The sequence below is a fragment of the Megalobrama amblycephala genome, linkage group LG14 (genome assembly GCF_018812025.1).
Source record: "Megalobrama amblycephala isolate DHTTF-2021 linkage group LG14, ASM1881202v1, whole genome shotgun sequence".
NCBI classification, from domain to species: Eukaryota; Metazoa; Chordata; class Actinopteri; order Cypriniformes; family Xenocyprididae; genus Megalobrama; species Megalobrama amblycephala.
Genome location: NC_063057.1, coordinates 33,050,354 through 33,070,353, shown reverse-complemented (window position 1 = coordinate 33,070,353; position 20,000 = coordinate 33,050,354). Strand labels below are relative to the sequence as shown.

At 37.7% G+C, this 20,000-nt stretch overlaps 1 protein-coding gene across 2 annotated transcripts; it reads right to left on the bottom strand.

Annotated features, from left to right (window-relative positions):
- Window positions 1–8,724: 8,724 nt before the first annotated feature.
- On the bottom strand, window positions 8,725–17,222 carry LOC125244289 (CD209 antigen-like protein C). Of its 2 annotated transcripts, none has more exons than XM_048154340.1 (5): window positions 16,838–17,004; window positions 11,228–11,584; window positions 10,896–11,023; window positions 10,171–10,277; window positions 8,725–10,055 (listed from the first exon to the last, which is right to left on the bottom strand). In XM_048154340.1, the coding sequence occupies exons 1-5, from the start codon at window positions 16,995–16,997 to the stop codon at window positions 9,932–9,934; spliced, it is 876 nt and encodes a 291-aa protein (XP_048010297.1). In that variant the 5' UTR covers window positions 16,998–17,004; the 3' UTR covers window positions 8,725–9,931. The 2 variants fall into 2 exon arrangements, 1 of the variants encoding a protein (XP_048010297.1); XR_007179289.1 differs by having other exon boundaries at window positions 9,919–10,055; window positions 10,171–10,327; window positions 16,838–17,222.
- Window positions 17,223–20,000: the final 2,778 nt, after the last annotated feature.

Sequence of the window (20,000 nt, the reverse complement as noted above, 5' to 3'; positions counted from 1 at the left end):
CCACTGAACAAGCTGTTTTAAATGATACACAAGACAGAGAGAAAACAAGTATCAATGCATCCATTCATAAATCAGGAGAATAAATGATAAGCAATAAAAAATCCTCTACAATGTTTAGAACAAGCACTGACTGTGGCAGGTTACTGGGGAAATGAACATTGGGAATGAAAATATATTTACAGGAACATTTGGAAGCAACAGAAGATACTTGCATGTTTCCATGAAGACAAAGTAAGTAAAATATTCCTTGAAGTTTTCACCCTCCTGCTCTTAATGCATCGTGTTTCCTTCTGGAGCATCAGTGAATGTTTGAATGCTCACATTCGATGGCGTCTGGCACTTTGGAGAGGTGTTCTCCTCACGGATGAATCCCGGTTTTCACTGTACAGAGCAGATGGCAGACTGTGTGTATGGCGTTGTGTGGGTGAGCGGTTTGCTGATGTCAGCGTTGTGGATCGAGTGGCCCATGGTGGCGCTGGGGTTATGGTATGGGCAGGTGTATGTTATGGACAACGAACACAGGTGCATTTTACTGATGGCATTTTGAATGCACAGAGATACCGTGACCAGATCCTGAGGCCCATTGTTGTGCCATTCATCCACGACCATCACCTCATGTTGCAGCATGATAACGCACGGCCCCATGTTGCAAGGATCTGTACACAATTCCTGGAAGCTGAAAACATCCCAGTTCTTGCATGGCCAGCATACTCACCGGACATGTCACCCATTGAGCATGTTTGGGATGCTCTGGATCAGCGTATACGACAGCGTGTTTCAGTTCCTGCCAATATCCAGCAACTTCACATAGCCATTGAAAAAAAGCTCTTGTGTTTTTCCCCTTTTTAGATATAAAATCATCAAACATAAACATTGCTGGACTGTTCCCTGGTTTTCACAAACTTCTGCCTTTACTTGTATGGCTGGTGTTCGTGACATGCCTCAATTTTCCCCACAAGCCCTCTGCCTGTGTCTGGTTTAATGCTTGATACCTTCAGTGAGTAAGTCTCTCCTTCCTCATTGATTGTGTTTTGCCTGTTTTCCTCACTGGGCTTGGCTATCGTGTGTGGTGCGGCCTCACTCCCCACGAGCCCTTTGCCCGTGCCCATTGCTGGGTTTCTCGGTACGTTTGAATTCGTGGGTCATGGTAGATCTGGCGATCGTACCTCCCTGGGCTTGGCTAACGTAGTTTGTGTAACACACTGCAAAAAATGCTGTTCTTGCTTAGAATTTTTGTCTTGTTTCCAGTCCAAATATCTAAAAATTCTTAGATCAAGAAGCATTTTCTTGACAAGTAAAAATTATTTTCTTGTTTTTAGGAAAAATAAGTCAAAATTAAGTGAGTTTTTCCTTAAAACAAGCAAAATAATCTGCCAGTGGGTAAGCAAAATAATCTTAATCCAAACTGAAAACAAGATTATATATCTTATTTTTGGTTTGATATAAGATTATTTTGCTTACAACATTGGCAGATTATTTTGCTTATTTTAAGTAAAAATCACTTAATTTTGACTTATTTTTTCTGAAAACAATTTTTACTTTTTAAGAAAATGCTTCTTGATTTAAGAAATGTAAGATATTTTGACTAGAAACAAGACAAAAACTCAAGAACAGCATTTTTTGCAGTGCAGTGTTTGGCGTGGCTGCGTTTTGTGAGTGCTGCTCGTCTCAAATTGACCCTTCACAAAGACCTGCCCCCCTTAGTTCAATTATAGCATCAAATAAACATGAATGAACATGAGAAGGAATGTTGTTTCAAACGCGGAAAGACGTCAATACACAACATTTTTCAAGTTTGAGTCCACCAAGGTTAAAGGTGCCCTAGAATTAAAAATTGAATTTATCTTGGCATAGTTAAATAACAAGAGTTCAGTACATGGAAAAGACATACAGTGAGTCTCAAACTCCATTGTTTCCTCCTTCTTATATAAATCTCATTTGTTTAAAAGACCTCCGAGGAACAGGCGAATCTCAACATAACGCTGACTGTTACGTAACAGTCGGGATCATTAATATGTACGCCCCCAATATTTGCATATGCCAGCCCATGATCAATGCATTAGACAAGGGCAAAACGTCTGGATGTGCACAGCTGAATCATCAGACTAGGTAAGCAAGCAAGGACAAGAGCGAAAAATGGCAGATGGAGCGATAATAACTGACATGATCCATGATAACATGATATTTTTAGTGATATTTGTAAATTGTCTTTCTAAATGTTTCGTTAGCATGTTGCTAATTTACTGTTAAATGTGGTTAAAGTTACCATTGTTTACTGTATTCACAGAGACAAGAGCCGTCGCTATTTTCATTATTAAACACTTGCAGTCTGTATAATGCATAAACACAACTTCATTCTTTATAAATCGCTCCAACAGTGTAGCATTAGCCGTTAGCCACGGAGCACAGCCTCAAACTCATTCAGAATCAAATGTAAACATCCAAATAAATACAATACTCACATAATCCAACGCATGCATGCAGTATGCATGACGAACACTTTGTAAAGATCCATTTTGAGGGTTATATTAGCTGTGTAAACTTTGTTTATGCACTGTTTAAGGCAAGCGCGAGCTCCGTGGGCGGGAGCGTGAGCATTTAAAGGGGCCGCAACCCTGTAGCGGTGCATTTCTAATTATGCCCCAAAATTTAATTTTCAAAAAAATTAATAAAAAAAAACCTATGGGGTATTTTGAGCTGAAACTTCACATACACATTCAGGGGACACCTTAGACTTATATTACATCTTGTAAAAAAACGTTCGATGGCACCTTTAATCTTCTAACTCCTGACTGCTTTGTCGGACAAAATGGCGGCGTTCTGATTGGTTAGATTGCTTGTCAATCAAACTCCCGGTGAAGGGTCAATTGTGTAAGGCAATGTACTTCATTAATAAACTTGCGGTCACTAAACCACTACCCCTTTACATCTTTTGTCTTTTTCTCTTTTTGTTTAACATGGAGCATTATCATCGAAAGAAAGTTGGACATACTACTACTCACTGAAACTCACTGGCAATCACCTAATGACCTTATGGAGCTTAACCTGCTGACTCCTCCTGGATACTACCATCTGTCTAAACCACATCTCACTGGCAGAGGCGGTGGCTAAGAAAGTCGCTGTGATTAAGAACTATAAGACTATCAATATCAACTTCCATGTTGTTGTTAGCTTTGAATATCTGTCGTTTAGAATTGCTGGTCCCACACCACTCTTGATTTTGCTGATCTACAGACATCATGCAAACTTTCTTTCTGATCTCTCCGAGTTGCTAACGATTGCTTGTGCTCAATATAACAACTGTTTTGATTTAACACAGCACATTGATTTTCCTACACACTGCCATTCTCATACTCTTGACTTAATCTGCTCTGTTGGTATTAATAATGTTTGTGTCCAGAAAGTTGGCATATCTGACCATAAACTCATTGACTTTAGTTTCTCTCTCTCCCTTGCCAAATCTAAAATCAAATCTTCAATATCTTATCGAAACCTGAAAAACATAAACGCTGACGTCGTCTATACTGCTATTGCTGCTTCCTCCCTGCCTCTCTCTGTTGATCTCTGTTGTCCTGGTGAGATTCTCTCATCATATAATGTCTTGGAAGCTCTGGCCCCAGTAAAGACCTGGGGTCTCATTTATAAAACTGTGCGTAGGATCCCTACTAAAAGTGTACGTACGTGCAAAAGCTAGATTCTGCGTACGCACAAAAAAATCAGATTTATAAAACCATGCGTACGCCAGAACCCGCACACAAATCCCTTTATAAATCCCAGTCAGCGGAAGATTGAGCGTACGTGCATCTCCACCCAGTCTCCTCCCCGAAATCACCATATATGGAGCTTACGACGCCTAGTTTTACTATGCATAACCTCATCTGCATATCATTTCCATACACGTTCCCAACCACGTGACACCATGGTTAACACCGTCAAAGGTACAAGACATTGGAAAATTTTAGATATGGACTATAAATGCAATTTGTGTCACACATTATATTGATAAAGATCATCCAATATCCTCTTTATGTTTTAGAATAAATATATCAAAATATCCATAAAAACAAAATTGTATTAAATACTTCAGATAAAGGTTTTAGAATAGAGTTGATTCATTCATTTCCACTGGCCAGATAGTATTTTAATAGTTTTAAACAATTCAAATCAAATTTATGCAGTTTTGCTGATAAGGTGAACATATCTTTTAGGAAGTTTATAGGCTATTTTTAGTGGAAACAGATCGGCCTACATATTTATTGCAGTGTAAATACAATTGTCTGTCTCGGCGCGTCTCTAACAAAGTATTTTAAAAAGAAAACATGCAAATCTTACCGTTTTCCTCAAATTATATCCTTCAAACGGTAATTGTTTGAAGATCCTTCACACGACATCAACACCTCCTGCAGCTGTGGCTGTACAGTAAGATATTATTGGAACTATTCAAACCGGACAATGGACCGTTCGACCACCGAATCCAGCAGTGTCTTCCATAATATCTAAGTTAAGTGCGCATCACTGATTGTCATTCTCGAAAACATATTTTGCCATAACATCTGCAGTTTAGTTTAAAGAGGAATTATTGTGCTCCCAGCGCTTCTCGCTTTCATTAAACCAGCGTGTCACTGGAAAAGTGATCGAAAGTAGCACATCTACTATCTCAATTCATATCACTTTTGTCTCCAGAATGTGCGTACGCACGGCTCAAAGTTTGCTTAAAGGTGTGCACATTCTCCCGTCAAGTTTGTTTTTATAGATCACAACCTTTGCGTGGGAACTGGCGTACGCACAAAACGGGGCTGGACGCTTTATAAATGAGACCCCAGAACTGTCCCCTCAGCTTATTCTTCCCCCTGGTTCACCCCAGAGCTCAGATTAATGAAAGCGAAGGCTAGGCGTCTTGAACGTCTCTATAAGAAGACCTGTCTTCCTGTTCATGCTACCCTCTACTCTGAATTCATATCACAATATAAAAAAGCCCTTAACACTGCACATGCTACTTACTTGTCTAATATTATAAACAGAGCAAAGTGTAAACCCAGGACCCTTTTTTTCTGAGATCAACAAAATTTACAGTATCTATCAATGTTTTTCTTCTTTTATTTCTTCAGAAACTTCTACTTTCCAGATACCCTACCCAATCTCTAACTTTACTCTCACCAATACATCTGTGGTTGAACAGCTGATTCTGAGCTCTAACTCCTCCACCTGCCAGTTAGATTCTTTACCAACACATCTACTCAAAAACTTTCTCCCTTCCCTCATTATACCCATCACCCACATGATAAATAGTTCCCTTATGATTGGTTATGTACCACCTGGTCTGAAAATAGCCATGATCACCCCATACTTAAAAAACCTGGCCTTGACGACACAGTACTGAGTAACAATAAAAGGAAGATTGGAAATTGGTCTAAAGTCTTAGAAAAAGTGGTTGCCAACAACTGCAGACTCATTTGGACAAAAATAATCTGCAGGAACCATTTCAGTCTGGTTTTCGCCCCCGCCACAGTACAGAGATTGCTCTTCTCAAAGTGGTGAATGACCTCCTCCTCGCCTCTGATTCTGGTGTCCTCAGCCTTCTGGTCCTTTTGGACCTGAGTTCAGCTTTTGATACCGTCCGCCACTCTACTTCTGTCACGTTTGTCTGTGATCGGCATTTCAGAAACAGCTTTACAATGGCTAAGTTCATAACTCACAAATTCTCATTCTGTCACCCTCTCCTGTCGAGTGCCTCAAGGATCTGTCCTTAGCCCATTTTTATTTTTAATCTACACACTTTCCCTAGGTCAGATCATCCGGCACCATGGCTTTAATTTCCACAGTTATGCTGACGACACACACATTTATTTTACTGTACAACCTAACTTTGTTTTTCCTCCCCCTTCTTTAACATCTAGCTTACCAGTGTTGGGGGTAACGAGTTACAAAGTAACGGATTACAGTAACGATATTACTTTTTTGGGTAACGAAGTAAAGTAACGCATTACACTAATAATATTGGTAACTACACTACTTTACTAGACTATAGGAACGCGCTTTCCTTCGTTACCCAAGCCGTGTTTGCCTGTGTGTAAAGTTCTGTCTGTTTAGTTTCCGCTGCTGGCGCTGAGCTAGAGATTGACGCGCTCTGTGCTTTTCATATTTCACATCTAAGTTTTCAACCACATGTTTATTCATATCAGATACAATGCGTATGAAACAAAGTTTACTCTCTTATCCCAGTTCACCAGCCACTTACGTTTATTTCGGGAAAAATTGATGAATTTATGCAGGCTAATGTAAATCTGATCCTCTGTTTTATCAACTAACATGATCATTATAGGTGTTTAAACAAAACGCATTCACTTCCACATATATGACAATCGGAAAATATCATATAATTCATGATATAGCCTAGTTAACAAGTTTGTGAATATTTTAAATAAAAAAGGAAAAACAAAATAAACGCGACACCTGTAGCTTGGCTGCATGACGCGTCGTCAAGGAATGAATGTAAATAATATTCTAAAAAAACAGGGTTTCCCAAACCGGGGTTCGCAAGGGAATTGCAAGTTGATGACAAGCAATTAATTAAATTATAATTAAATCATTACAAATCAAACAAATAGACTAAATAATATTCAAATAAAAAAAATCTAAATTTGGTTAACAAAACTTAATATTTTATTTCTTTATTTTGCATGTGACCATTCAGTTACAGAACTGAACGCGTCTGCTCAATTCAAAGTGGGCTGAACGAGAGTCGCACCTAACTTTGCCCATTTCGCCTCACCTTTGACTGAGCGCCCATTTAAGCGAGTTTGTCATTGATTGTATTGTTTTGTTGTTGGGTTTTTTTTTAATTAAGAATAATAATAATCTTATCATTAATGAACCCATCATTAAAATGCATACACGGTCGTTCATAACGTGCATGTCGACTGGCGCGGTGCCGTTATGAATGCCCGTGCGGCCGTAAGCATTATACTTTCACTTTTGAATTAGCGATTCAAAGCCTGTGTTTTGAAACTTGTGTGTTGACACCATTTTAAAATGACCCCACCATAGCCTTCTTTATTTCTGTTGTTTACGGTGAGGCATATTTCTTTGTGCAGACGGGGTTATTGTTCTTTCATATGGTTCAATATTTATACAATAAACTCTATGCAGAAAGGTTAAGTAATGATAGGGCTATGATGTTTGTCCATGTATCTACACGGTAAATTAAGAAAAAGTAAAGTAAAGTAATAAGTAGTGAAGTTACTTTTCAAATGCAGTAACTAGTAAAGTAATCTCATTACAATTTACAGAAGTAACTAGTAACTAGTAACTAATTACATTTTTTGAGTAACTACCCCAACACTGTAGCTTACACAATCTCAAAATATGGATGGCTCAAAACTACTTAAAGTTGAATATGGAAAAAACAAAAATTCTGCTCGTAGCCTCTAAATCCCTTGATCTCACCCAACATGACTTTTCTATTAACTCCCTCGGGTCGGCGTTCCTCGGGTTCTTACCAGTGTGAAAGAGACTCAAAATACTTCGTCAATGTTGCACATACAATTAAGAGTTATACACCATTTTAATCTGTTGAATGTATTCTTTTATTTGTGTACACTTCGAAAATGACCAATCGTTTAGCTAGATAAGACCCTTATTCCTCGTCTGGTATCATTTAAAGCCCTTTGAAGCTGCACTGAAACTGTAATTTTGACCTTCAACCGTTTGGAGTCCATTGAAGTCCACTATAAGGAGAATAATCCTGGAATGTTTTCATCAAAAACCTTCATTTCTTTTCGACTGAAGAAAGAAAGACATGAACATCTTGGATGACATGAAGGTGAGTAAATAATCAGGAAAATTTAACATCTGGCTTATAAGATATAACAATTTAAAGTAAATATTCACAGGAATTATAATGTAGCAATATCTACATACCAAAAGTGCCTTCAAATCAACTTAAATCAAGCAGCAATAGCCATGACTACATGCTCTTGGTAAAGACTAGAAGGGATACAGCTACGGCCACTGGACATTTTAATATTTATTTATTTAATTTAATAACTGCATTTGCAGTATTGTAAGGGTAGGTTTAGGGTTGGGGGTAGGTGTAGTCGTTAATAAAATACAATCTGATAAGTAGCAAAATAATTTACTGTTATTTTACAATGAAATTTTGCCTCACTTCCGGCCGTTGCTGTATCCCCTCTAGGGCTGCGTTCCACTCCAGTTTTAGACACGCACTCACGAACTTCCCTACACACTTCCCCTCGGTGGAATCCCTGCCGCCATTTTGAAGTGCGTTCCACTTCGTGAAGTGGACGAGGGAAGTTTACATGGACAGACCCTCGCTCCCTCGATTTTAACCGAGGGAGCGAGTCTACTTCACATGTACACTTCAGGCAGCTCCATAACCCACAATGCAACACAATTATGACGTCACCGCATATCGCGTTTAATTTACCCTACCACAAACAATTCTATGATATATTAATTATTTTTTTAAACATTTAAAACACACATATATGCATATAGAATGCTGAATTAAACAAATTTGTAAGGGGAAAAAATAAATAATAAATCAGCTCCATTGCAGATTCCAAGTGATCAAGGGCTTAGGACGTTCCAGTTCAGCCCATTGCAAAGGTTCCGCCAGAAGTGGGCACTCGTGCAACGTAAGCAATGACGTACATCCGAGTCAACGAGACCGAGGGAAGTTAGCGAGGGAAGGGCATTTAAAAACCGAACTGGAACGCAGCCCCGGTTGCTGAAACTTGTCTCACATTAGTGATGTCATCATATAAGGACTTAAACAATTATATGCAATACCCCACTTTGAACAGAAGGGGTCACTCTACTATAACTAGTTAATAGGCTAAATACAAAATGTTCATAGAGAACAGCACAATTGTAGATATATAGATTAAATATATACGTAATTTAACAGTATTATAAATAGTTAGAATATTCTGTTTTTATAAAAAGTGAATCATATTGTGTTTAGCATATTAATATTCCTGAATGTGACTATGTTTGCTCTTAAGTAACATCATGGTTTCTTTTTCAGATTTCAGAGAACCCAAAGGAAAAGAGGCAGTTTTCTGATGCAAACCAGATCTTGAAAGCTTGAATCGTTGGACCACTTGTAATTATGACATTAGACTTCTGAAATTAATGTTTTTTAAAGGTTGTGATGCTTTTGTCCTTTTTGCACGTCATTTTGTCATTGATTGTGTTAAACTGTCAAATAAAATAAATTGACTAAATTGCTGGAAAGGCGTCATTTATATTTTAAAATGTTTTCCACATTTTTAAAATGGTCAGGAATTTGTTGACGCATTATTGAAGTGTTGCTGAAATACTAATATTGTTTAAGTGACTTTGAATCAACATCACATTAACATTGATCAATCAATATTTACCATTGATTATTTTTGTTCATTTCAATATTGATTCAGTAGCAGTGATGTACAATCAATCATAGTGTAATGTTGATTCACTGACATTCCCATTGATGATTTTGTTGAAATCTCACCATTGTTTCAACACTAAATGTTAAAGTTGACGCATGAACATTGTTTCAGTGACTGCATGTTATCTGTGTCTCTCACTGTATTGATCTGGTCAATCTTCAGTATTTGAGCTGCGTGTCATCTAAAGGTTTAATGTTCAGTCTTTGTCTTCATCAAAGCTTATAGTTTTGTGGACTGAGTTCAAGCTACTCTTGGTTATATTTGTGTTAATAAATAATGTTAAATAATGTATTTATTGTGATAAGATGTCCTCATGTACTTTACTCACTGACCCGATACAGTAGTTACTGTCATTATTTACATCTATGGTGAGAATAAACTTGACTCAGTTACAACACACTTTACAAATATATTTCATTTAATTGCTCTTTTTTCTTTTTCTTCCTTCTTTCTTTCTTTCTTTCTTTCTTTCTATTTTAAATATTTTTCACACAGATAAATTTAAAAGCTTTATTACAGGGATAATCATGCCACCCTGATGAAAATAACACAGCACAGTTCTCTTTTTTAGATCCATTAGGCTCTCCAGACTCCCAGATCCTGAAAGAACAGATCAGCATTAGATGTTCAGTGCTGCTTCCTGTGTGATATGATACTGACTGTGAGATATGATCATTTATTAGAGAATAATCATTTCAATTCAGTGATTTCTCACCCAGAGGTCATGTTGGTGCCATCAACCCATTTCCATCTGTCCTCCTCATCACTATCAGTCAGACCAATCCAGACTCCAGTACCACCAGATATCTTTTTAACAAACTCCTAGTAGAATGAAGCAGGAAGTCACATTTAAAGAGTTTGTTCACCTGAAACTGAAAATCCTGTCATCAATTCCTCACATTCATGTTGTTCCAGTACACAATATTTTTAATGAAATCTGAGAGATTTCTGTCCCCCATTAAATCTATTGATCCAAAACTATGATGCTTCAATAAGTTCATAAAGAGATTGTAAATGTAATTCATATGAATTGAGTGGTTCAATCCAAGTGTTTCAAAGAGACATGATTGCTTTATATGATGAACAGGTTTAATTTAGGGTTTTATTCACATATAAACATTGATCATGAACAAACGTAGAGCAACTTTGTTCTCATGCGATCGATCGGTTGAGCTCTGTGTATGTTCGATGAGCAGTTTGAACCGTCAGAGTTTTGGGTGAATACACTTTCAATGGAGGGACAGAGATCTTTCAGATTTCATAATATCTTCATTTGTTTTCTGAAGAAGAACGAAAGTCTTATGAAAAGACAGGAGAGTGAGGAACTGATGACAGAATGATCATTTTTGGGTGAACTAACTCTTTAAGGTCTGTGTTGGTGAGTAGACATTCATACTGTGAGCAGCACAACCTTTGGTGCCCAATCTATCTTTCACTCACTTGTTCCTCTCTGTTGTTTATGATGATCAGATCTGCTCCTCTCTCTGTACAGTATCTTCTGCTCTCAGCCCAGTTCCTCTCCTCAGAGGAAATGAAGTAAAAACTGGATTGATAGTAAATCCATCCATCTGTAAACACAACCAGATCATTGACTTTTCTCCACCTGTACTGAATTATGATATTAGTTTATGATAGTGGCACTTAAAAACTGTGTGTGGGGGTGTGGGTTAGGTTGTGGTTGTATATAAAGACAATTCAAGTTTATGGAATGACCCCATTTAGATATTTAAGTAAACACTTGTACAAGCAATTGTACTATAATTTAACATTACCCATTTCATTAAACTTCTTCCACAGTTCATTTCTCTCCTGATTGAACTGGTCTCTTTCTTTAGTTAATTCATTCCTTTGATTTGTCAAGGCCATGTTCATGGTTAGTAGCTGGTCTCTCTCATTGGTCAGGTTTTTGGTCTTTATTTTCAGCCCATCTCTCTCTTCTGATAGGTTGGTGATGTTAGTTAGTAGCTGATCTCTCTCATTGGTCAGGTTTTCATTCTTGGATATTAAGTGTCGTCTCTCTAGAGTGAACGTGACACACAGCACTATGACTGCAGTCAGCAGAAGAACACACAGCAGCACCAAACACACTGCAGCTGCTCTGGAGCTTCTGATCTTCACACAATCACTTCCTGTAGAATAACAAACATCAAGATAAATGTTTTCTCAATTCCTAATTGTATGTTTGTGTTGTATGTGTACCTGTATGACTTCTCTTGGTTCAGTGTTTATATTGCCATGAACAGGCTGAGACATTTTTGTTCACATGATGAAGCTATATGTGTTTCTACTCTGTAGTCCTCTGCTATTTGAGACTCTACTTTTAGTAGTTGAGGCCAATAAGTGGCAAAGTATGTCTCAGTACAAGAGCATGTGACATCCTGTCTATTAAAACCAATATATTTGCATAATGAAAAGCTCTTAATAAAGGGCACTATTGTGATATTGTGGTTAGATGTAGCAGCCGGGTTCAAATTAGCACAGTACAGTTATACATGAGAGAAAAGTCACTTTACTAAATCCAGTGAAATCAAAATTGATGAGAAAATGTATCTTAAATGTGCTTGAAATCAATCTGTGTTCTTCTGTTGCATGTTTGTTTCTATCGCCTGCGATGCTTCTTTTAAGAGCAAGTCAATCACGTCACTGAGAACATAAATGATCTGAGGTCAGTGTAAAGTCTCAAATCATGTGAGGAGCAATGCTCAAGGAGGCTAGAGTAAAGATTTTCAACTTTATTGACATAATGAGGCCGGCACAGAATGATGCTTTCAATGAGTTTATGTACAATCAGTCATGCAAATTTGGTGTCATAAAGGCAGTAAAGTCAAGCCTGTGGTTTCTCTGTTTCTACACCAACACAAAGATAGAGCAGCATTCTCATCAACATTATTATGAAGGACTCAGGTACGGTGTACATTTTAGGACATCCTCAGAACTCAGTCATATTGTGAAAAAGGCATCATGCCTCAGACTGAAAGGCTTCAGGTCTCAGGAAAAAAAACATCAGTGTCAGGTCTCGTACAGTTAGGCATCGGTCTCAGGAAAAGCAATGGCTACGTTTACATGCACCCAAATAATCCGTTTGTAATCGGATTGACAGCTCAATTGGAAAAACATTCATGTAATTTTCATGTAAACACCTTAATCAATCCGATTGAGCTCGATCCGAATGAAATTTCGATCCGATTGGAAGAGGTGGTTTATTGCTTTTCTAATCTGATCTAACAGCAAAAAAAAAAAAAAAAGACCATGCAAAAGCTTGACTACTTTCTCAATCATACTCTGAAGTCTCTGGGGTACAACAGTGCAATGTTGACACGCATTACGCAGTGCACAAGTTCACGTCTTTAGTTGAAAAGATGTATGCCAACAGGCAGAGGCGTAGCTGTATCCCTTCGTCATAATATTGTTAATCTTTCCATTTTAAAACAAGAAGGGGAGCCAATGGATATCACACAAGGAGCAATGTGTTATCTTTGCACAAGAGTAATGCCGGAGAAAAAGTCTCAACCTCAGTCAGTATTCACTACAGAAATTGAAAGTAAAAAGTGACAGAGCTGTCTGACGCTGCAGTAACAGAGCATATTCTCTCAGAGATGAATTTCAATTTAATATGCCGGTATATAACTGTCTTAATTTATTAATTATTTCTCTTGGTGGCTGTACATATAGGCTAGTGAAACAAATGAGAATAAGACAAATGAGGTTGTTTTTTTTTAAAGTCGGTGCTTGAAGTAAAGCTGCGCTTAGTTTTCATTGATGACTACAGAGTTAGGAAATATAGCCTACACTCTTTCAAAGATTGCTAATAGCCTAATCTTTTATTATCCTCACAGCACGTCAGTTATGTGGTGATGCACTATGAAATTATTGCGGGGCAAATTTATTATAATATTAATGTAATAATGAAAGAAGCCTAACCTAATAGTAAGGGGCTAATAATAGACTAGAAGAATGTAACAGGCCTACATGGAAATACCACATCTTCTTACAGTTTTTCTCAGTCGCTTTGGTGCATTTCTCACATCACTCTTTACATTTGCACAACAGTTAGTTCAACCTCCACAACATTTAGTCATTTGTGCACATCATAGTAGCAGTTTCTCATTCCTTCGAACAAATTGCAAATGCTTTTGGACATGCATCAATTGCTTTCATACAACTCTCTGCTGTTTTATAACATTATCATTTGCTTATGTCATGTCAGTCAAAATTAACTATACTTCTGAATGCTGAATAGTCATTCCATATAAAACTAATAGTCCTCATTTCATTGCTTGAGTCATTACATACAAAAATGTTGAACTAGTTGTCAAAATCAGTCAAGCAAATTTTACAAATTTTTTTTTTAAATCTTTTTTTTTCCTGAAAATGTCTCCTAAATTGAACAATTTCTCTCAAGTGAATCTCAACTTTCACTGATGAGAAGGGGTGTGTGAAGCATTAGTTGCAACCAATGATAAGCCACTTCTCTACAATCACTGTCAGAGCTGAATCCCATAAACCCCCACTTTACAAGCATATACGAACCAAGCAGGTGTACCATTTCTACAATACTGTGACACAGAAATGGAAGGTCAGCCTCGTGGAAGAGGGGTAAGGGTGCGGGGAAGGGGACAAAACGGGAAGAGGAAGAAGAGGCCAATAGGCAGATCGCTGATGAAATCAGGGCTACAATTGTGGATCATGTTGTCAATCACGGCCTCACAATGGCTGAGGCTGGTCGAAGGGTGCAGCCAAATGTTGGGAGAACCACTGTAAATTCAATTATTCAAACATTTTGTCGGGAGGTATGTGTAAATGGACAGTAATTCAGCACTAAACAATCTCCACTGCACTACCCACATGGAAAAAACCTATATAAACATATATGTTTCAATATAGGTTTGATATAGGTTTTACATATATGTGACATATATAAATTTGGCCGTTTTCCTATATTATATGTACATATATGCACACATATATGTACACATATATGCACACATATATGTACACATATGTACACATAATATAGGAAAACGGCCAATTTTATATATGTCACGTATATTAAAAACCTATATCAAACCTATATTGAAACATATATGTTTATATAGGTTTTTTCCATGTGGGACCAATTTCACGTGTTCGTGTAGCGGTGTGTTTTCTGCGTTGTGTCGTAATCAAAGACAGACTGCGAAAAATCTTGCCATCAGGTCCTCACTTTATTCTGTATAACACAAATGGCAATATATGAGGACTTGTGCAGCATACAAACAGCATGCGGCAGCAACGCACAACGCTGAGAAAGAGAGATATTAAAAGTAACTTAAGTAAAGAAAAATAATCAACGAAACATCTGAATGTACATCACAGAGGGGTTTTGGATTACAATCATACAAATATATCATGTGAATTCAGCTGTTACATGAAACATGGCCTTAATTGAATCACCGCAAAAAACTTTGTGCGACCTACCGCTGTGATGTCTCATGCAGACTGGGAAGCAGCAAAGTGCGTCAACACCCCAAGTCAGCATGGCGGCAGGAAACCCCAAATATGGTCATGGCAAGTGGAATCACAAAATAATTGTCTAAATACATAACTGCTACATTCGCACATACATAAGTTCTTGCATAATTTTTTTCGTTAATTCTTAGTTTTTGCCTTGATAATAGAAAATATGAGCTAGGCATCATGTATGACAGTCAAAAATGAGATATGAGCTACAAAATGACCAGATCCTGCCATTAGCTATATAAAAGACATATCTTGTATGTATAGGGCTTATATGTGTATATGTTGAAGCAATACAGGAGACCTATATTTCCTGTATATGCACATATATGCACCTCAATTTTGCCTATATGTGGCATATATACACATATATGCAGCATATATATAGCATATATGCAGTATATATGCGCATATATGCAGCATATATATTATCATATATGTGCATATATGCAGCATATATGTACATATACACTGCATATAGGTTTCATATATGCGCATATATCCACATATAGGTTCTTTCCATGTGGGTACTGTCATTGTGTCATACATGAAGCTTGCAGTGGGACAAGAACTTGTCACTGTACATTTTACATTTAGACGTACAGCTTTACTGCATCACACATTTAGTGTATTGTAGTGTACAGTAGTGTTACAGTAAAGATTTGCCATATGTACTGCAATATTGTTTACCGTTGTGCACAGCTCTACCCAAAGGGAGTTTATGTTTGTTGCAAATAAGGGTGTATTTTTTCTTTTGCACAATGAACAAATTAGAATTGCAAAGAGCATATGCAGTAAAAATGTGAAACATACGTATTCAGTGTCTTGTACTCAGTTACCTCACTAAATACAGTAATGTGTAACTTTACTGTATTTTTCAAATGGCTGTGCAAATAGTATATAGTGCTGTCTTGAGCATTTTCAGGTAGTGTCACCAAGATCTGACTTTTTTGCATTGGAAAACATTGACATTGAGTAAACTGTCATAATGAAAACATGACAAAGCCATTTGACTATCTTGTTCATAAACAATGGTGTCAGGACTTTTCATCTTGATGACACTGACACTTTCATTGACACGAATACTTGCTTTTGAGGAATGACCTATCCATTTTGAGCAAGTGACACGCTTTTGCAGGTTATCAACTAGGTTTTGCAGTTTGTACTAATTGTTTTGAGAACTGCATTAACTGTTGTGCAAATGTAAATAGTGATGTGAGAAATGCACCAAAGCGACTGAGAAAAACTGTAATATTACCAAGATTTGATGCTTTTGACAATATTTCTGGCTATCATCGATACATGATCATCGTCTGTTGACGCAACCTGAGTTATCGCGTGCCCTGCATGCCTGTCCGGTACGCCACTGCCAACAGGACAAAAATAATGATGAGCTCTGTTGGTGTCATGTCCATGGTTGTCTCCGCAAGTGTGATTGATATGACGTCACACGCAAAAGTTTTATTCAAAATGTATATAAAACACATATAAATGGATATTTGAATCAGATTACAATGTTTAGATTACATGTAAACAGATCTGCAATCAGATTCAATTCATTTGGATTGACGAAAATTGGTGCATGTAAACATAGCCAACGTCAGATCTCATACAATTAGGCATCGGACGAAACGGACTGACCATCCTAACTGAAACACACAGGCTGAGTAAACATTTTAATAATTTTTTTTTCTCTCTCCAAAATCATATACAGATGGTTAGTTATTAAATCATAAAACAGCATCAGAAGAACACAAAGCTGAACCAAACACACTGTAGCTTCTTCTGATCTTCACACAATCACTTCTGAACAGCACAGGTCTGACATTAGATGACTGAACATGTGCAGACTCTGATGATTTGATCAAAGTAATGAATGTGATTACCTGTACGCTGAAGTGGTTGGTGTGTGTTTGTCTCTGTCCTGAAGTCATGATCTCTCACACATTCTGCACTCTCATAGATTTCCACTGTCATCTCCATTCTGTCTGTGTTCATTCCCTCAGACTCAGTCCTGATCACATCTTCATAAATACCATCAGACATTTCTGCTCTTTAACCTTCAAACATTAAATGATCTTGTTCTTTGTAGATGGAGTCAGCACTCGTCTTCTTGGCGAATAAACTTGTGGTCAATGTGTGAAAACAAAAATGTGACATCAGACCCTTTGACATGAAACAGAAGTTGTGAAAGTCTTTCTTCCCTTTTGTGATGTATATTCGACTGAAACTTGGCCATTGCTGTAATATCACGTGATTGACAGGTTGTCCCGCTCTCGCTCCAGTAAACACATCATCAGAGAAGAGAAGAGAAATTATTGCAAGAGGGAGAGGAAGTTATTTTAATTAAAGATTATGGGGGCACGTGAATTTATAAATAAATCACTTATAAATACTGCAATATTTCCATAAAAAATAAGAATAGGTCTAAAATTTTGCAGATGCCCTCTTGAAGTCCAAGCTGTCTAAACAAACACATTTGCACCTTTGCCTCACTTCCTTTGTTAGTTTCAGAAGTGTTTCTTAAAAGAGAACAGCATTAGCAGTAATTTTCCACTGAACAAGCTGTTTTAAATTATACACAAGACAGAGAGAAAACAAGTATCAATGCATCCATTCATAAATCAGGAGAATAAATGTAGGGCTTCTGTTGGATGTCTGTCCCATCTAGTGTAGCTCTGATCACTGAGTGGACCCCAAACCTCACTTCCATACAGCGCAATGGGCTGAATCACACTATCAGATTTTACACCAGATTGGAATTGGTAAATCAATGTTTTGGAATCTTTTCTTGATGGCGTATAGAGCTCTTCGAGCTTTATCTTTGAGAGCATTCACTGCCATACTGAAACTCCCGATGCAGTGATGATCAGACCGAGGTAAGTGTACTGCATCGTGTGTTCTAGGGCGGCGCTGCCTAGACTGAACTGGTATCTGTGTTCCTGACATCTGGGCTTTTTCTGGAAGGCCATAACGTTGGTCTTCTTGAGGTTCACTGCCAGGGCCCAGTTCTGGCAGTAGTCGTCCAGCAGGTCCAGGTGCTGCTGTAGTCCCTGTGCAGTGGGTGACAGCAGCACCAGATCATCTGCATACAGCAAGAGCTTGATGTTCTTGTCTTGTAGAGTGAGTCCGGGAGCTGTAGACTGTTCCAACTGCACCGCTAGTTCATTAATGTAGATGTTGAACAGCGTTGGACTCAGGCTACAGCCCTGCCGTACTCCTGTCTTCTGGGTGAAGAATTCTGTATGTTTGTTGCCAATTCGTATTGCACATTTGTTGTTCGAATACATTGATTTAATAATGTCATAAGCTTTACCCCCTACACCGCTTTGTAAAAGTTTGTAATCTAATCCATCGTGCCAAATAGAATCAAATGCTTTTTTGAAATTGACAAAGCATGCAAATATTTTATGTTTATTGATTAGGTTGTGTAGGGTGTAAATGTGGTCGGTTGTTCTGTGATTTGGAAGGAAGCCAATCTGACTCGGACTCAGGACATTGTGTTCGGTAAGGAAGTTTACAATTCTATTGTTTAAATTACTGCTAAATAACTTCCCCAGATTACTACTCACACAAATGCCTCTGAAATTATTAGGGTCCAATTTCTTCCCACTCTTATGAATTGGGGTAATAAGTCCTTGGCTCCAGATGTCAGGAAAACAGCCTGAACTAAGTACAATGTTGTATAATTTGAGCACAGCCGTCTGCAGCTCAGGTGTGCTGCGTTTCAGCATTTCACCTAGAATGCTGTCAGCACCACAAGATTTCTTACATTTTTGGCTTTTGAGTTTGTTTGTCAATGGACTAGGTGCACAAGATGGCAGCGGTGAGCTGCAGCGATGCGAATGTGCGCATGGTTACTTCCGCTCGTGCCCTTCTGGTCTTAGCGACGCTTGCATTTGGTGCTGGAAGAAACTTAAATATGAAACTTGGCTAGATTAGATATAATAGATTTTTTTTAATCAAAGAGAAGATGGTGGTCTATCAGAGACGAAAGAAATCCTTGTTATATTATTGTGTAACGTTACCTCTGTGTGGAAATTCAACGAGATACATGGAGATACGCGATCTTTGACTTTTAATCTTTCTCCTGTTGATTATGTGGTTCAAGCTCAGCTGTGATCCACAGGGATCTCTTTATCCATACAAAACACTCAAGTATGTAATATATCTCCTGATTTTGTTCTGACAGCTGGGTAACTAACGTTAAATGGCTCAAAAACTGCCTTCTCTTTCTGCGTGGAACAACACCGGACCATCATGAAGATCTAATGTTTGCTATTGTCAACCGAAGCATCAATCCTAATCAGAGATAAATAACCATGGGAATATGAAATGGACTCAGTGCATGCTTTAGTAACTTTATTTGGTAACATTATTGTCGCTTAAAAAAGATAATTGATGGAAAGAAATCGTAAAGTAGCTATGTGATCATATTGATGGAGCAACTGATGTAGGTAAGTGAAAATATATGCTCAGAATTGAGAAATATGGAAATAAATTTATCACAGGGCAAACGTGTGAATGTTCACAAGGCATTTTATGCAGACAACTCTAATTGTAGTTGTATATTTACAGGCATATTGTCATTGTATATGCATATGCACCATGAGTTCGTTAATCTATTCTAACCCATGCATGCATGCTTTTAAATGCCATTGGCTCATGTGATTGTACTATATATCTTAGTTGTTTTAAGTGATATAACAGATTCTATAAACAACTACAAGAGATCATTTTCGGGTTTCCCTGACACTCTGCACCGGCATAAAGCGAAAGCGGAAGTGTATATGCGTACACTCACTGATCAAAAATCCAAAATGGCGGCCACGTGCAACTAGTCCATTCTTCATGTGTAATTGGGAAGTCGAGTGGATTTTGATTGTTTTTAATTGTGTCTTCATAAGTTTGTAGATTTTGATTGATCAGATCATATTTGTCATTTTGGTGTGATTTCTTTAAGTTTTCAAAATGTTTTGTCCAGATTTCTCCATCTTGTATTGGTAGGTCTTGTGGTTTTGTTGTGCTCAGATTATTCCACATATCCCA

Excerpts from the sequence above, each read along its gene's own strand:
- LOC125244289 (XM_048154340.1), bottom strand. The coding sequence starts at position 16,997 with ATGTCTGATGGTATTTATGAAGATGTGATCAGGACTGAGTCTGAGGGA. Across the intron at positions 11,585-16,837 it reads CCAACCACTTCAGCGTACAG|GAAGTGATTGTGTGAAGATC; the intron begins GTAATCACATTC and ends GTTATTCTACAG. Across the intron at positions 10,278-10,895 it reads TAAACAACAGAGAGGAACAA|GAGTTTGTTAAAAAGATATC; the intron begins GTGAGTGAAAGA and ends TCATTCTACTAG.